The sequence below is a fragment of the Thamnophis sirtalis genome, unplaced genomic scaffold (assembly GCF_051295495.1).
Source record: "Thamnophis sirtalis isolate CommonGarterSnake01/CBP01778 unplaced genomic scaffold, rThaSir2_p1.2 scaffold_6, whole genome shotgun sequence".
Classification (NCBI taxonomy): Eukaryota; Metazoa; Chordata; class Lepidosauria; order Squamata; family Natricidae; genus Thamnophis; species Thamnophis sirtalis.
The window spans coordinates 57045613-57059286 of NW_028261386.1; the positions used below are offsets into that span (position 1 = coordinate 57045613).

The 13674-nt window shown below is 35.4% G+C and overlaps 1 protein-coding gene across 2 annotated transcripts in view; it reads right to left on the reverse strand.

Annotated features, from left to right (window-relative positions):
* DNAH8 (dynein axonemal heavy chain 8) overlaps positions 1-13674 on the reverse strand; it is a 150109-nt gene that overhangs the window by 108852 nt on the left and 27583 nt on the right. For both annotated transcript variants that reach the window (XM_087719122.1, XM_087719121.1), the window contains exons 23-29: positions 11356-11552; positions 10152-10278; positions 8976-9211; positions 8766-8870; positions 8192-8305; positions 7147-7209; positions 5129-5229 (exon numbers count right to left, since the gene is read on the reverse strand). In XM_087719122.1, the coding sequence (XP_087575248.1) occupies positions 5129-5229; positions 7147-7209; positions 8192-8305; positions 8766-8870; positions 8976-9211; positions 10152-10278; positions 11356-11552 (943 nt within the window). The remainder of the gene's footprint in view (positions 1-5128; positions 5230-7146; positions 7210-8191; positions 8306-8765; positions 8871-8975; positions 9212-10151; positions 10279-11355; positions 11553-13674) is intronic.

The following is a 13674-nucleotide window of genomic DNA, read 5'->3' on the forward strand; positions in this document are numbered from 1 at the left end:
ATAACAGCTAAAAGGTTACAAAGAATTGTAAAAATTATGCTTTGAGTGCTTTTCCTACTTAGTTTTTCTATTTTTTTTAAGTTTTTATTTTACACACATAAACACATCAACAAGAACAAAAACATGACTTAAGACAACATAGGAACGAAAAGTTCTATAATATATCATACAACAGTTCCATATCGGTTTCTTTGCAGTTAGTGTTTTCCCTTTCTATACCTTTCTATCTTACATTCATAGTCTCTTTATTCATTATCCATTTTTATGTATAATTCTATATTTATTTATACTCAGCTATTTATAACCAAATATTGTTTATCTATAATGTGCTATATATTCTTACTATCATTTATTCTCTTACATACAATTCTAGGTATACATTCACATGGTTATTCTTTTTCTTTGCCAATCTTATACTATTGTTATTCCATTTAAGAGATTATAGAGTACAGTTTGGATTGTATTGTTTACCATCCCAAGCGTCTGTTATGACACCACCTTATTTTCTCTTTCTTTTCTTTTCTCTCTCCCTTCCTTCTTTACTTCCTTCCTTCCTCCTCTCCTTCTCCTTCTTTCTTCCCTTACCTCTCTCCTACTCTTACCCTCTCTCTTCCCCTTCCTACCCTCTCTCCTTCTCTTTTTCTCCTACACTCTCTCCTTCTCTTTTTCTCCCTTCCTCCCTCCTCTCCTTCTCTTTCTCTCCCTTCCACCCACCTTTCCTTATCTCTTTCTTCTTCCCTTACCTCTCCTCCACTCTTCCTCTTCCTTTCCTATTATCTCTCCTTCTCTTTCTCTCCCTTCCTTCCTCCTCTCCTCTCCTCTCCTTCCTTCTTCCCTCCTTTCACTACTTCCTTCCTCCTCTCCTCTCCTCTCCTCTCCTTCCTTCTTCCCTCCCTTTCTTTTTCTATTGTTATAGGTGTCTCTTTCAAATCTCAATTTATGTTTTCTTGGGGATGGTATTTCCACCATATAATTTCATATCACTTCCTTTTTTCTCTTTCGTTCTATAGTCTATATGCCAGCTATTGTTCTGAATTGATTTCACCATTCTTAACCTTTTTATTTTATTAAACATCTGGGCTCTTTTTTTGGTGCATACAGTCCATTCAAATTTATCGAGATAATTGTTGTTTCTTTTTTTTTTTTTGAAATATATTTTATTCATTTTCAAATTCCATTTTGCAATCACTTATATACAGGGTAAAAAAAGAAAACACAATAAAAAAGAAAACACAACTCATCATTCACAACCCCACCTGACACTTCCATCCTCCATACACCCCATCTACCCCCTCCAACTTTCCTTTCTCCCTCTAACACTCCCCTCCTACTTCCCTTTCCCCTCAAACCTTCTCCCCTTACTCCCAGCACGCCCTCCTTTCATTCCCCTTACTCCTTCCTTACTCCTCCCTCTTCTTTCCCTCTACCTCCCTCCTTGGTGTATGCCTTTATTCAAGTATTGTTTAATCTGATAAACCAAGGAAAAAAAATATAAAGAAAGAAAAGAAAAAGAAGAAAAAAAAACAAAAAAGAAAAACAACCGTATATAAGTACATTCTTGTTCTTATTGAGACTATGTTAACACCCACCCACCCACCCCTCCTAAATCCCCATCCCTAATCCCCCCGACTTCCCAGGGCCCACACCTGGCACTGCCTTCTGTCTAAAGTATCTTGTGTACATATGGATTAAAAATAAAAATAATATATTAAAGGAAAGAAAAACAAAAAAAAAGAGAGAAAAGAAAAGAGAAAAGAGAAAAAAGAAAAGGGGGAAAAAAAAGGAAAAAAAACTCTTTGTGTTGAGCTCAGACCCCCATCTTTATCTATGCTTAAATAGTATAAATCATTCTATCCATATTTTATTCTCGTCTCTTACTTCTTTGTTATTTACCCCAACCTCCTGTAGACTCTCCCGTTCCTCTTCCTTAACCTTGTATTCAGATAAACGTTTGTACAGATTTGTGTAGGCATCAATATACAGTCTAGCCAAAAATAGTCCCTTCCGGTAAAATTTAAGCAGCGTGGCTCATGCCACATATTCAAATATTACTTTACAGAAGAATAATCAAACTTTCCCTTCTAATAAAATTTAAACAGCATAAATAATCTTTCTTAACCTCATTTTAAAACAGTAATTCAAAATAATCTAACCAAACTTTCCCTTCTTAGTAAAGTTTAAGCAGCGTGAATCAAGTATTACTTTACACAAAAATCAGTTTACGTTCTATCTTAAGATAATCCCAACCGGCTTTCTCTTCTAATAGGATTTAAACAACGTAAATCATTCCGCATGCATTTTACCCTCATCCCTGCTTGTCTAATATTTACCACTATCAAGTTTATGCAGACATTAGTTTAAGATCTAGCTCAAAGTAATTTCACACAACTTTCCCTTCTAATAAGAATTAAATAACATGGATCACTCCACCTATTCAAATAATACTTTCAACAAAAGTCAGTTAACCTAACAGAATTTAAACCACATAAATCATTCCGCATTCATTACAATCAATATCACCCCACCAATAAGCTCCGCTTTTTCTACCGGAGAGAGGTCGCAAACCCCCATTCAGTCCATGACTTTGGCAAATATTTTAAAATGTCTAAATCCTCGATCTCCGCTTTTCTGCTTCTCCGAGGAAGGAAAGGCTACCCCCTCCATCTTGCAGCCACGCGGCCTGCCGCTTGCCTTCTCCTTCCGCTTGTCTCTCCTCTTTTCCAAGTAAATCAGGAAGTCCCGCCTTCAAAGTCTTGTAATAGAAATCTCGAGCCTCCGAAACAGAGTTAAGACGAAATCTTTGATTCTTAAATGTGACCGTAATGCCGGCTGGGACCTCCCATCTGTATCGAATCTGTTGATTCCTAAGCTCTTTAGTTAAAAAGGCATAGTCTCTTCTTGCTCTCAACATCTGGAAAGGTATTTCTTTAAAGACAATCAAGTCCTGATTATCAACTCGCAGACTGTTATTATGAAACTTTTGCATAATTGCGTTTCTAGATTCTTTTGTGGAGAAATATATAATTATGTCCCTCAGGAGCTGTCGCTGTTCCGCTACCAACGAGTTCTGGCGATAGATTTTCCGAATCTGCCAATCAAAGTTAAGTCCCGGGCTTCCCACCGCATGGCTGAAGGCTTCAACAAAGGTCTTTTTCAGATTCTCTTGCTCCTTTTCGCGGAGTCCTCTAACTCTTATTGCAAATGCCTTCCTATTAAAATTTATCATCACGAGCTGTTCTTCGGTGTCTCTAATTTTTTGTTGTAATATTTGAATATTAGTAGTCAAATTAAAATTAGCCTTCTCCAAGCTTTCCAATTTATTCTCTATTTCAGCAGAATAATCTGACAGGGCAGACACGGCTGCGAACGTATTCACCTTCATTTGGTCAATTTTAGACTTTAAATCATCATATAGTTCCAATACAAATTCCTTGATTTCTTGTTTAAAATCATTAAACATTTGAAAGAAAAATTCCTGTGTTAAAAATTCTCCAGTAGAGGGCATAGGAGACAAAGGCTGTGATTCCAATATAAATTCTTTAGATTCTTTAGGCACATTTGTAGCAAGACGCTTCTTTGACCTGGGTGCCATAATAAATAAGCAAATAAGCAGCGCTTTCACTCCCCTCTATTTCCAAAGAAAAAGAGTTTATTTTGTTAAGGAGCTGTCTGCAGGAAGATAAAACCGGCTAAGTACATCCCCTATCAATCACCAACGGAGAGAAATCGCCATTTTGAAGTCCGTTTAGACAAAGAAGTCTCTAAGGCAAATGGTGCTGGTATTTAAGATAGTAATAAAAGCATAAATCTCACAGGAGTGGGACCCGCCTGTATTAATCCTGGCTTGAAAAAACTTTGCTTTGTCCTGGGGGGGGGGGCTCGCCTGTCTGGGGCTGCCAAAAAAGGCAGCTGAGAAGAACTGGCTGGAGATAAAAGCTCCGCTCCCGCTGGATCTAATCTCTGTCCACAGCCAAAAAAAAAGAGAAAGGCTGTGGATTACGAATAGACCCTAGCATACAGAGCTACTCCCTGCCCCTTTCTTAGCCAAAAAGAGGTGATATCTATGATCTTATTTAGATATACAGACCAGATCTCTGAGAGGAGCTCGGTTGAGCCCTCCTCGGCAACAGGCCACGCCCCCCGGAGATAATTGTTGTTTCTTGATCCATCTTTAACTGGGGTTGTTTTTTTTTAACTTCTGGTTTGTATCTGACTTTTCCCTCTCGTGCGTTCCTTCTCTGCTCTCTTTCTTGCCTCTGTTCTTCTCTCCTGTTTCTTTCGTTATATTCCTCTTGACCTCCACTTTCCAATTCCTCCTTGCTTCCTTGTTCTATTTCCCTCTTGCAGAATTCTTCATAGAATTTCTGTGCATCTTCTATATTTTCTATCTTATATCTTTTCCCTTGCCAAGATACTAGAACCCCTTCTGGTACCAACCATCTGTACATTATTCTGTTTTATTTAACTGTTTTTTTAGAATTGGTACTGCCTACGTTGTTCCCGAATTCTTCATGGAATCTGTTTGAGCATGATCAACTCTTTTCCACGTAAAGTAATTGTCTCTTCTCTGGTTTTTTTGTACACTTCATCTCTTGCTATTTTTTTTAGCAAATCTTACATGCACTTCCCTCGGGAGTCCATGTCTTCTGGCATAATTAGTATGCACCCTATAAGCCTCATCACTGTCTCCTCTCAAATTAAGAGATTCAGTGAGAATTTTGATTACTTTTCCTTTCCCATCCTCCACCTTCTCTTCCAGTATGTTTTGGAATCTTAGGTAGAATGCAGCTCTTTCATTTTCCAGTCAAATTAATTTTAGTTTTTCTATGTGTCTTTTAATACTTGTTTTCTCTTATCACAGATATTCATCAGGGTTTTTAAAAATTCTGCTGCCATATTTACTTTTACACAAAGTTGCTCCCTTAATTACTGATTTTCCCCCCACTGACTTTATGATTCTTTTTGTTTTGCCATAGTTTGGGACAGGCACAGTTTTGAAAACTACATTGGAGCTCCAGTATAAACTACTCTATAGTAGCTACAATTTTGTGGAAATATCTTTTTTCCAGTCTTGTGTTTTAGCAAAACCTTAACTATTCCAGCAGGTAAAACAATTTTCCACAGTTACCTGTTTTTATGCAAAACTTCATAGTCTGTGACAGGTAATCCAAATAGCTGCTCACCAGATGAATATGTAATAAATTTCCTCCAGAGCTCATCAAAGTTTGCCTAATAAATAAAATATATAGAGAAATTAAGAGTTTAGATCATTCACAAATAATCCTCCCCTTTTTGGGGGGGCGGGCTAACATTTTGATAGCTAAATGTCAGTAGTATGCAGAACTAAATTAAAAATAGATGGGGCCACTCACATACTCTTATACACATCTGCATATAATACAAATGTATTCAAAATTTGCCTTATACAAATGTATGTGTGTGTCATCAAATAAGGTGTAAACTCAATTCCTGTTGACTACATAAACACAACCCTGACATTTATTTTGCAGTGTTCTTTAAATGGTTTATTACTGCCTTCCCCAAGCATGTTTTTTATGTTCCAGTCTCGGACCCTAAAATTCCCTAGTGATCTTCCATCCAATGTCTAGCCATACCTATTGTCCTGAGGTGGAATGTCCAGCTAAGTGTGTGTGTGTGTGTGTGTGTGTGTGTGTGTGTGTGTGTGTGTGTTTGAAGAGGCTAGTGAGCTTAGACTCTTTGCACAGTAGAAAGTGACACAAAGCTCTCTCTCTCCCCCCCTCTCTCTCTCACACACACACACGCACACACCTAACACACAAAATTCCTAAAGTCCTTATCTGGCTGTTCCCAAGAAAATTCAGTGAGTCTGGTTAGAATTAGATTCTTGTAAATAGGCTAGCAACAATAAAGAAGCAACTCTGATCACAATGCCATTCTGGTTCCTTGTGCCTGTTCTTGGGAACAGCCAGATAAAGACTTCAGAGATTTGAGGGGGGGGGGTAGTGTCAGGTCTGCATCACTTCCTGCCCTGTAGGAAGCTTACCAGTCTCTTCACTCCTTCCCCCAATTCTAGCTGTAAATTCAATGACCTCTTTAATTTATGAAAATAGATAGGGTTGACTAGTCCTGCCACCATATGCATATTCACATCCATTGTATATATCTACTTATCACCAGTAATCATTCTCACACCCTCAATATACCAATTCAGCCACACTCCAACTCCATCCAATTCCTTCTTCTGAGCAGTTACAACAATGGGACTTGAAAAACAGCTTCCCATGTAACATATGAGACTGCATTAATCTCATCAGATATTCCACAGTGCAATTAATGTATAAACAGAATGTGGATAGCCATGTGTCAGGAATACTCTAGTAGTGGCATTAGATAGCCGTCTGTCAGAAATGCTCTAGTAAGGGTTGGACTAGGTGATCTTTACAGTCCATTGTAAGACTTACGTTGTGTAATTCTGCAAACTAACCTATACTGTAGTATTTGGTGAAGGGAATAAGAAAGATGAATCATTCTATATACGCCTGAATACATGTATACATAAAAAGAGAAAACAACATACTCTATAGAGGGATGCAATTATACCAAACCTAATTGGTTATCTATTTGGTTATCTTGTTGTCCAGTAGAAGATCTTATACTTCACGAAGTTAAATAGCTATGCAAGATTCAGGCTAACCCAATGGCTCTCAAAGTGCCATGTAAAAGATGAGCCACAAAATTATTATAATAGAAAATAAAATATCAAGAAATATGACTGAATAGACAGTGGAATAAATGAAAAACAAAATATGTTTAGCAATAAATCTATTCATGTATTAACTATCAATTTGCTGCAATATTTTTTATTAAATAGAGATATACCTGTTTGGTTTGTAACTGCTGAAATGGAACAAATCAGACACAAAAAACCAACTAACCTTATTGTAACTTCAGAATACACAATATACAAAATGTTCTCAAGGTTTCCAATTCAAATGCACAAAATGCTATCTTTTATTTAAAAAGTGCATTAATAATTTTTATAGCTTCCAAGATAAAACAGAGTTTTCAAAAGAAACATTCAGTAGAATATAAATTGAAATAATTTCCTTTTGAGAGAACTAATAGGTCTCTTGCTACTCAATTTAACACTCAATAAAATTTTACCTGAAATATCTGTAATCTATTGCTAGCTTCTTGAGGTGGTGTATTTGGAACCATTGGTCCTTCCTAAAATACACAAAATGAATCAAAACTAATTATCTGATAAGATTAAATCCTATGTTCTGTTCTTACATTCTTTCAACAGAGACATACAATCACTAGGGTGTGGAAATTTAATATTATAGACCATTATGCTTTATATTATTTGTGTAGTTGTTACAACTGTGTAGCACTTTGAATTTAATTCTTCATAGCAATTATGTGAAACGGTACAGGTTGTACAGTATATCATGTTCCAAAGTACAGTTTGAGAATTAAATGTGAAATACTTCAAAGCTCTACTAGGTATAATTATTTTCCTTACATATTTATTCCATGTTTGTGATACAACAATATCAAAAGCTTTTCTTTTTTAATTGGATTACTTCATTCATATCAGTTTTTAATCAAGACAATACTGACACCACAAGTTTTGCAACAGAGTGATTCAAGGACAAACATTGATAAGCTAGCTTTATTTATTGCAAAAACTAGAAACGCTGGCTATGAATAAATCTAACAATTGCCAAGACTGACATCCAATCCATATTTGTAGTGGAAGCAAAAACAAGTTTGAGGTCACTTCCTTCCACCCATACTACTTATTAAGCCTAAAATCATCACACTCTGGACTGGGAAGAACAGATGTTTCAAGTCTTTTGTTATGGTAATGAATTATTCTGATTTCCAGCTCTCTGTATTTGACCTTAACGGTCCGCAAAATTCCTGTTAAGCCCAGAAATATTTAATGTTTACATTTTTAATGAATTTTTGTATATTGCTACTTGTTATTTCAGTTAGGCCACAGTAAGTTATTGGAATCATTAATAACTCAGTAAGTTATTATAATTGGATTAAGTTTTCTTCAATCTATAGGGTTGAGTCCTAGTCATAAAGTAATTAGATTTCAAGCATTAACAATTTAGTATTTTAAATCTCTAGAAGTAAATATTTTTAGTTAAAACAGCCAGCTGTAGTTTCTCCACAACTCCCATATAAATCAAGTTACCGTCTCATATGCTACTTCATAATTTGACACATCTTCACGGAAAATCTCAACTGCCTCCAGAAGCTGACCCTTAAACTTGGGCTGGACTTGAATTAGTTCATCCTGAACACTAGCCTGAAACAGAAATAAATATCTGGAGTAAGAATGAAAAATAGTTATGATTATAGTTATATATATTTCCTCAAATCTAAAGACTCAGTAAATTGTTATTAATTTTATTTAAATGCAGAACTGTGAGAACAGAAATGATCCAGTATATATCTATTGGCAAGATTTGAGAAAAATAAGTGGTTTGGGAATGCAAAAAAAAATATATGTTTAAATCTTGGAGGATTATATACCGTAAATTGAATGAAAACCTGAGGCTATGAAGTTAAGGTATAGATTTGGGCAAATATATGGTGGCTATTATATAGATTACTGAAGGAATAAAAATTTGTAGGTAGTCTTGGAATTTTGTAGAGATCCATATACCAGGACTATTGCTATTATAGAACAATTTCATCTACTTTGAATATTGTGAATTTATAGTCATAAACTATTACTTTATAATAGGCTATTTTGACATACTTACTGCTTTGCTCTGAAGCTTATTAAAAGAGTAACGTAATGTATCAACACTTTCTGATTCTTCCTTTGTTACTTCAACTTCAAATCTATATAAAATTGTGTAGGCTTCCTAAAACAAAATCAGTATTACACAATTCACAACCTTGAGCACTCTTGTTTTTTTTTTATAAAAAAAATCTTGTTTCAATGAGATTCTTGCTTTTAAGGAACTTACTTCAATGGGCCCCATTATCATATCCATTTCTATTTCTTTATCACGTATATGGGACAGAGCTTCCATAGCAAAACGGACATCATCCAAATCTCGAATTGGTCGAGATAATTTTTTCAGATACTCCGTTACAAAACTTATCATGTCTTGCATTTTTTTCTTGTATTCTTCATTTAAATAGCGACATAGTAACATTTTCCATGCTTTTGCTTCAATTGAAAGAGCTAATTTCATCGGCCCTGTTGAAAAATTGACATACTGCATATGCCAAGCTATTGATGTGTGAATGCCTCATTCTTAAATGCATTGTACAAACTGCTCTAAAATAGAACTGTACTGTCAGAAAATTTACAACATATCATCTGGGCCTGAAATAGTTGTGCTGCTTGTTTTGCATGCATAAAGAGCTTTGGGTTTCTATTGTTTGAACATCAAATTCCTAAAATATTTTTGCCCCAAAAGACTAAATGTTGAGAAATGTTAGTTGAAAATCCTAAGCTTCAAAATCAAAAGAATTTAAAACACGTCTCTGTGCTCAGTTGTTACATTCTCAGTAGTGGTTTGTCAAACTTGAAAGAGCAAGCTAAGTCCATAAGCTCCTCCCTCTAATTGTTTGGAATAGCTGATATACATTTTGTACAATCATATGTTAGTTTTCATGATGCACAAAGATTGAGAGAGAGATTGGGAATTATACATGCAAAAATTATATGACTGGAATTAATGGAATATAATTTCTGTATAGCATTTTAAAGACCATTTCTTCTTTAAAAATTGGTCATTATTGATTTATGGCCATGGTTGGAGTCATGCCACCTTTTAACCTTTTTCTTTGCAATATTTATCATATTTATTGCTATTTGTATTGATTTCAGTTTTTAAATATAAGATTTGTCAGGAAAACTATCACTGGTCAGATTAAAAGTATAATTTTTATATTTTAGTTAATTTATATTAATATTGCTGTGCCCAACTTTTCATTAATTATTGTCTTTATATTTTTTGAAGTATCAATTGGCCAGATTTATATTGATACAGCTATTCACATAAAATTAACAATTGTATATTATTTAAAGATATAGACTATTCCACCTTTTTTTTGCTAATTTTATCTATGCAAATATTTCTGTCTTCTCATTATTAGATGTTTTTCTAAATATTGCAGCCTCCATTTCATACCTGTATTGAGTTCAATGGGACCAACAGAAACTGTTGGTTTTAAATCTTCTATTTCCTGTTCAAAGGTAGCATAATGAAGAATTTCTGATCGGATCTCAGTCAGAGATGGATTATTGGCCAAAAATTGCTGTGAGGAATTGCAACCATTAATATTGTTTATTGAAGTAGAATTAACTTAGGTACTGTATCATTTCAATTCTTGTCCTTTCTACTAGGTCACATGCTTTGAATTGCTATAGGTAAACCATAAACAATAGATTTGCTTGTGGCTGTGGATGTATTCCTATCTTCTTCTCCATTGTGTCCCCTGTGACAATGTCTCCCACCAACTACCCATTTCTAGAATTCTTTTTGGCTGCTGAAGGCCTACTTTGCAGCTGGTCTATTGCTCTGTATTATAATGCAGTGCAGCCCTACATCAGTTGGCAAAGCTGGTTCTTTGACTTTATTAGGGATTCTGAATGTTACAAAGAGATAACTAATGTATACAAAAACACCTTAAGAGGGTTGAAGCCAGCCCCCATCACAGAATCCTTATGAGATTAGAGGAAACGGTATTATTATTACTCAATGACTGATTGTCTTTCCCATTAGCTGCACCAAATATGTTCTACCCTTCCCTTCTTCCCCAGCAGATGCTATCTGCGTATCGGATGTCTAAGAAATGACAAATCTGGCTTTCAAAAAGATGGAAAAACAATACCAGGAGAGGTACATCCTTAATAAATGACTGAATGAATTATGTCAGTTTATTGAGAACTGATTCTAAGTAGGCCTCAAACATTTGTAATTCCTTTAGTGTAACACACCATTACCGTAGTGACACATGAGCCATGGTGGCACAGTGGTTAGAATGCAGTACTGCAGGCTACTTTTGCTGATTGCTGCCTGCAATTTGGCAGTTCGAAGCTCGCCAGGCTTAAGGTTGAGTTAGCCTTCCATCCTTCTGAGGTGGATAAAATGAGGACCCAGATTGTTGGGAGCAATATGCTGACACTGTAAACCACTTAGAGAGGGCTATAAAGCACTGTGAAGCGGTATACACAGTAAGTCTAAGTGCTATTGCTATTATTGGATAGCAAGCTCATTGCTAAGGCTGAAAATGCTGATTTACAACTGCTTTGCATTTTCCTTAAACTGAACTATGCTATTTATCTTTCACAGAACTTTCAAATCATAGTAAAGGTTCCAAAGTGGGTATTACCTGAACTTTAGCGTCCCTATCTTCTATCCACAGGGCTTTATACTTTTGAAAGTCTTGCAATGCTTCACTTGCAGCTTTCCTTACTGAGTTTACTGCTGAGGACAGAAGCACAACTAATTTGGATATATCCTTATGTTCTGCCACACCCGGATAAAAGTTTCTCAGCTTTCTAATAGGAAGTTGATCCTCCTGTGTTTCTGAAAAAAATAAATAACGTACTGCATAAATATTTCACATTCTTTACCTATAGATAGACAGACAGACAGACAAACAATCAGCAGCTATGTGAATTATGTATATCTTCCTCAAGAAAGTTTTTATTTTCTTGACTGCAATAGAATTTATTTATTTGTAATATGGTACATTCACATCACATTTTGATTTTTTTTAAAACACCACAACAGTAAAAATATAAAATATGAAATATAAAATATAAATCTATATTTGTTTTATATAATTTTAGCTTCATTGATCACAGTCAGGAAATCAGCAAAATACTGCAGTAGAAGAATCTCCTTAATTGGCTTGATGAGATTACATATTTTCCAGAAAGAAAAGCAGTAGTCCCACCTATATGGAATAGTGTTGATTCATTGGTAGCAGAAAAGACTCATCTATTCATACCTACATTCTCTCTGCTAACTAAAATTTATCATAAAACTGTAAAAAAAAGTTTCTATAGTTGAAAATGTCTAGTGCAATGTTTCCATATTTTTAAATGGGAAGAATTAAAATGATTGGTGAGTGCTAGGAACCTGAACCTATCTTGGTTCATTTATTTTTAAATAATATTTACTGAATACTAAGCTGCTTCTCTGGTTAGGATTATTTAAACTGAAAGACAGGGATAATGACACACACACACACACAGAGTCCTTAACTTTTAAAATGAAAATACCAATCAAAAGGGGTTTTTACCGTAATTATTTAAAATGATTTTTCTTACAGCATTATATTTATATAAAACCATAAGGCATATGTTAATACAGTAATATTATGATGTTAGAGTACCCTGTTTTTCATTTAAATAAAATATTAATCAGAAAATTGTTTCAGTACTAATGAAACATTCTTAAAAATGCCCATAAAGAAAAACATTTTCTTTATTAAATGGGAGATGGAGAGACTCCTTCCCCTCTATGTTCAAGGCAAGGTACTCACAATGTAGAGCTAATATAGAAACTTCAAGACCAACGATGTCCACATACATATTTTATTTATTTATTATTACATTTGTTTGCTGCCTGTCTCACAGTTGTAGGAGACTCCAAGTAACTTGTCCAGTCCCTTTTTAAAAGCTCAACACTTCTTGGCTCTGGATTTATAAGGAACCATTCAAATTGTTCTATCATAGCAGCTACATCATACACACTAGTTCTCTAACCTAGTGGTGTTCAAATGTGCTGGACAAAACTCCTACAATTCTGAGTCCATGCGAACTTATGAGAGAAATAATTTAAAATAACTGGATGGTACTAATTTATAAAACTCATTTTTATTATGCTTTCATAATTTATCGTAATAGAGATAAAATGCAATTTGACTCTATGTATCTATTTAAGAAAGCAAACTCTATTCAGTATATAAGGATTTACATCTCAACAAGCATGTTTAGATGAATCAAAAGTTGGAATTACAACCTCAGATATGCAGATGATACAACTCTAATGGCAGAAAGTGAAGAGGAACTAAAGAGCCTCTTGATGCGGGTGAAGAAGGAGAGTGCAAAAGTTGGCTTGAAACTCAACATTAAGAAAACTAATATCATGGCATCCAGCTCGCTCAATTCCTGGCAAATAGATGGGGAAGAAATGGAGGTAGTGACAGATTTTATTTTCCTAGGCTCCAAGATCACCGCAGATGGGGACTGAAGCCAAGAAATTAAAAGATGTTTGCTCCTGGGGAGGAAAGCTATGGCAAATCTAGACAGCATACTAAAAAGCAGAGACATCACCCTGCCTACAAAAGTCCATATAGTCAAGGCTATGATTTTCCCAGTTGCAATGTATGGCTATGAAAGTTGGAGCATAAGAAAGGTGAGTGTAAAAGAATTGAGGCCTTTGAACTATGGTGCTGGAGAAGACTCCTGTGAGTCTCTTGGGCTGCAAGACAATCAAACTGGTCAGTCCTAGAGAAGATCAACCCTGACTGCTCTTCAGATCAGTCCTAGAGAAGATCAACCCTGACTGCTCTTCAGATCCTGAAGATGAAACTCAAGTACTTTGCCCCCCCCCCCCCAATGAGAAAGAAGGACTCACTGGAGAAGAGCCTAATGCTGTGAAAGATTGAGGGCAAACGAAGAAGGGGACGACAGGGCTA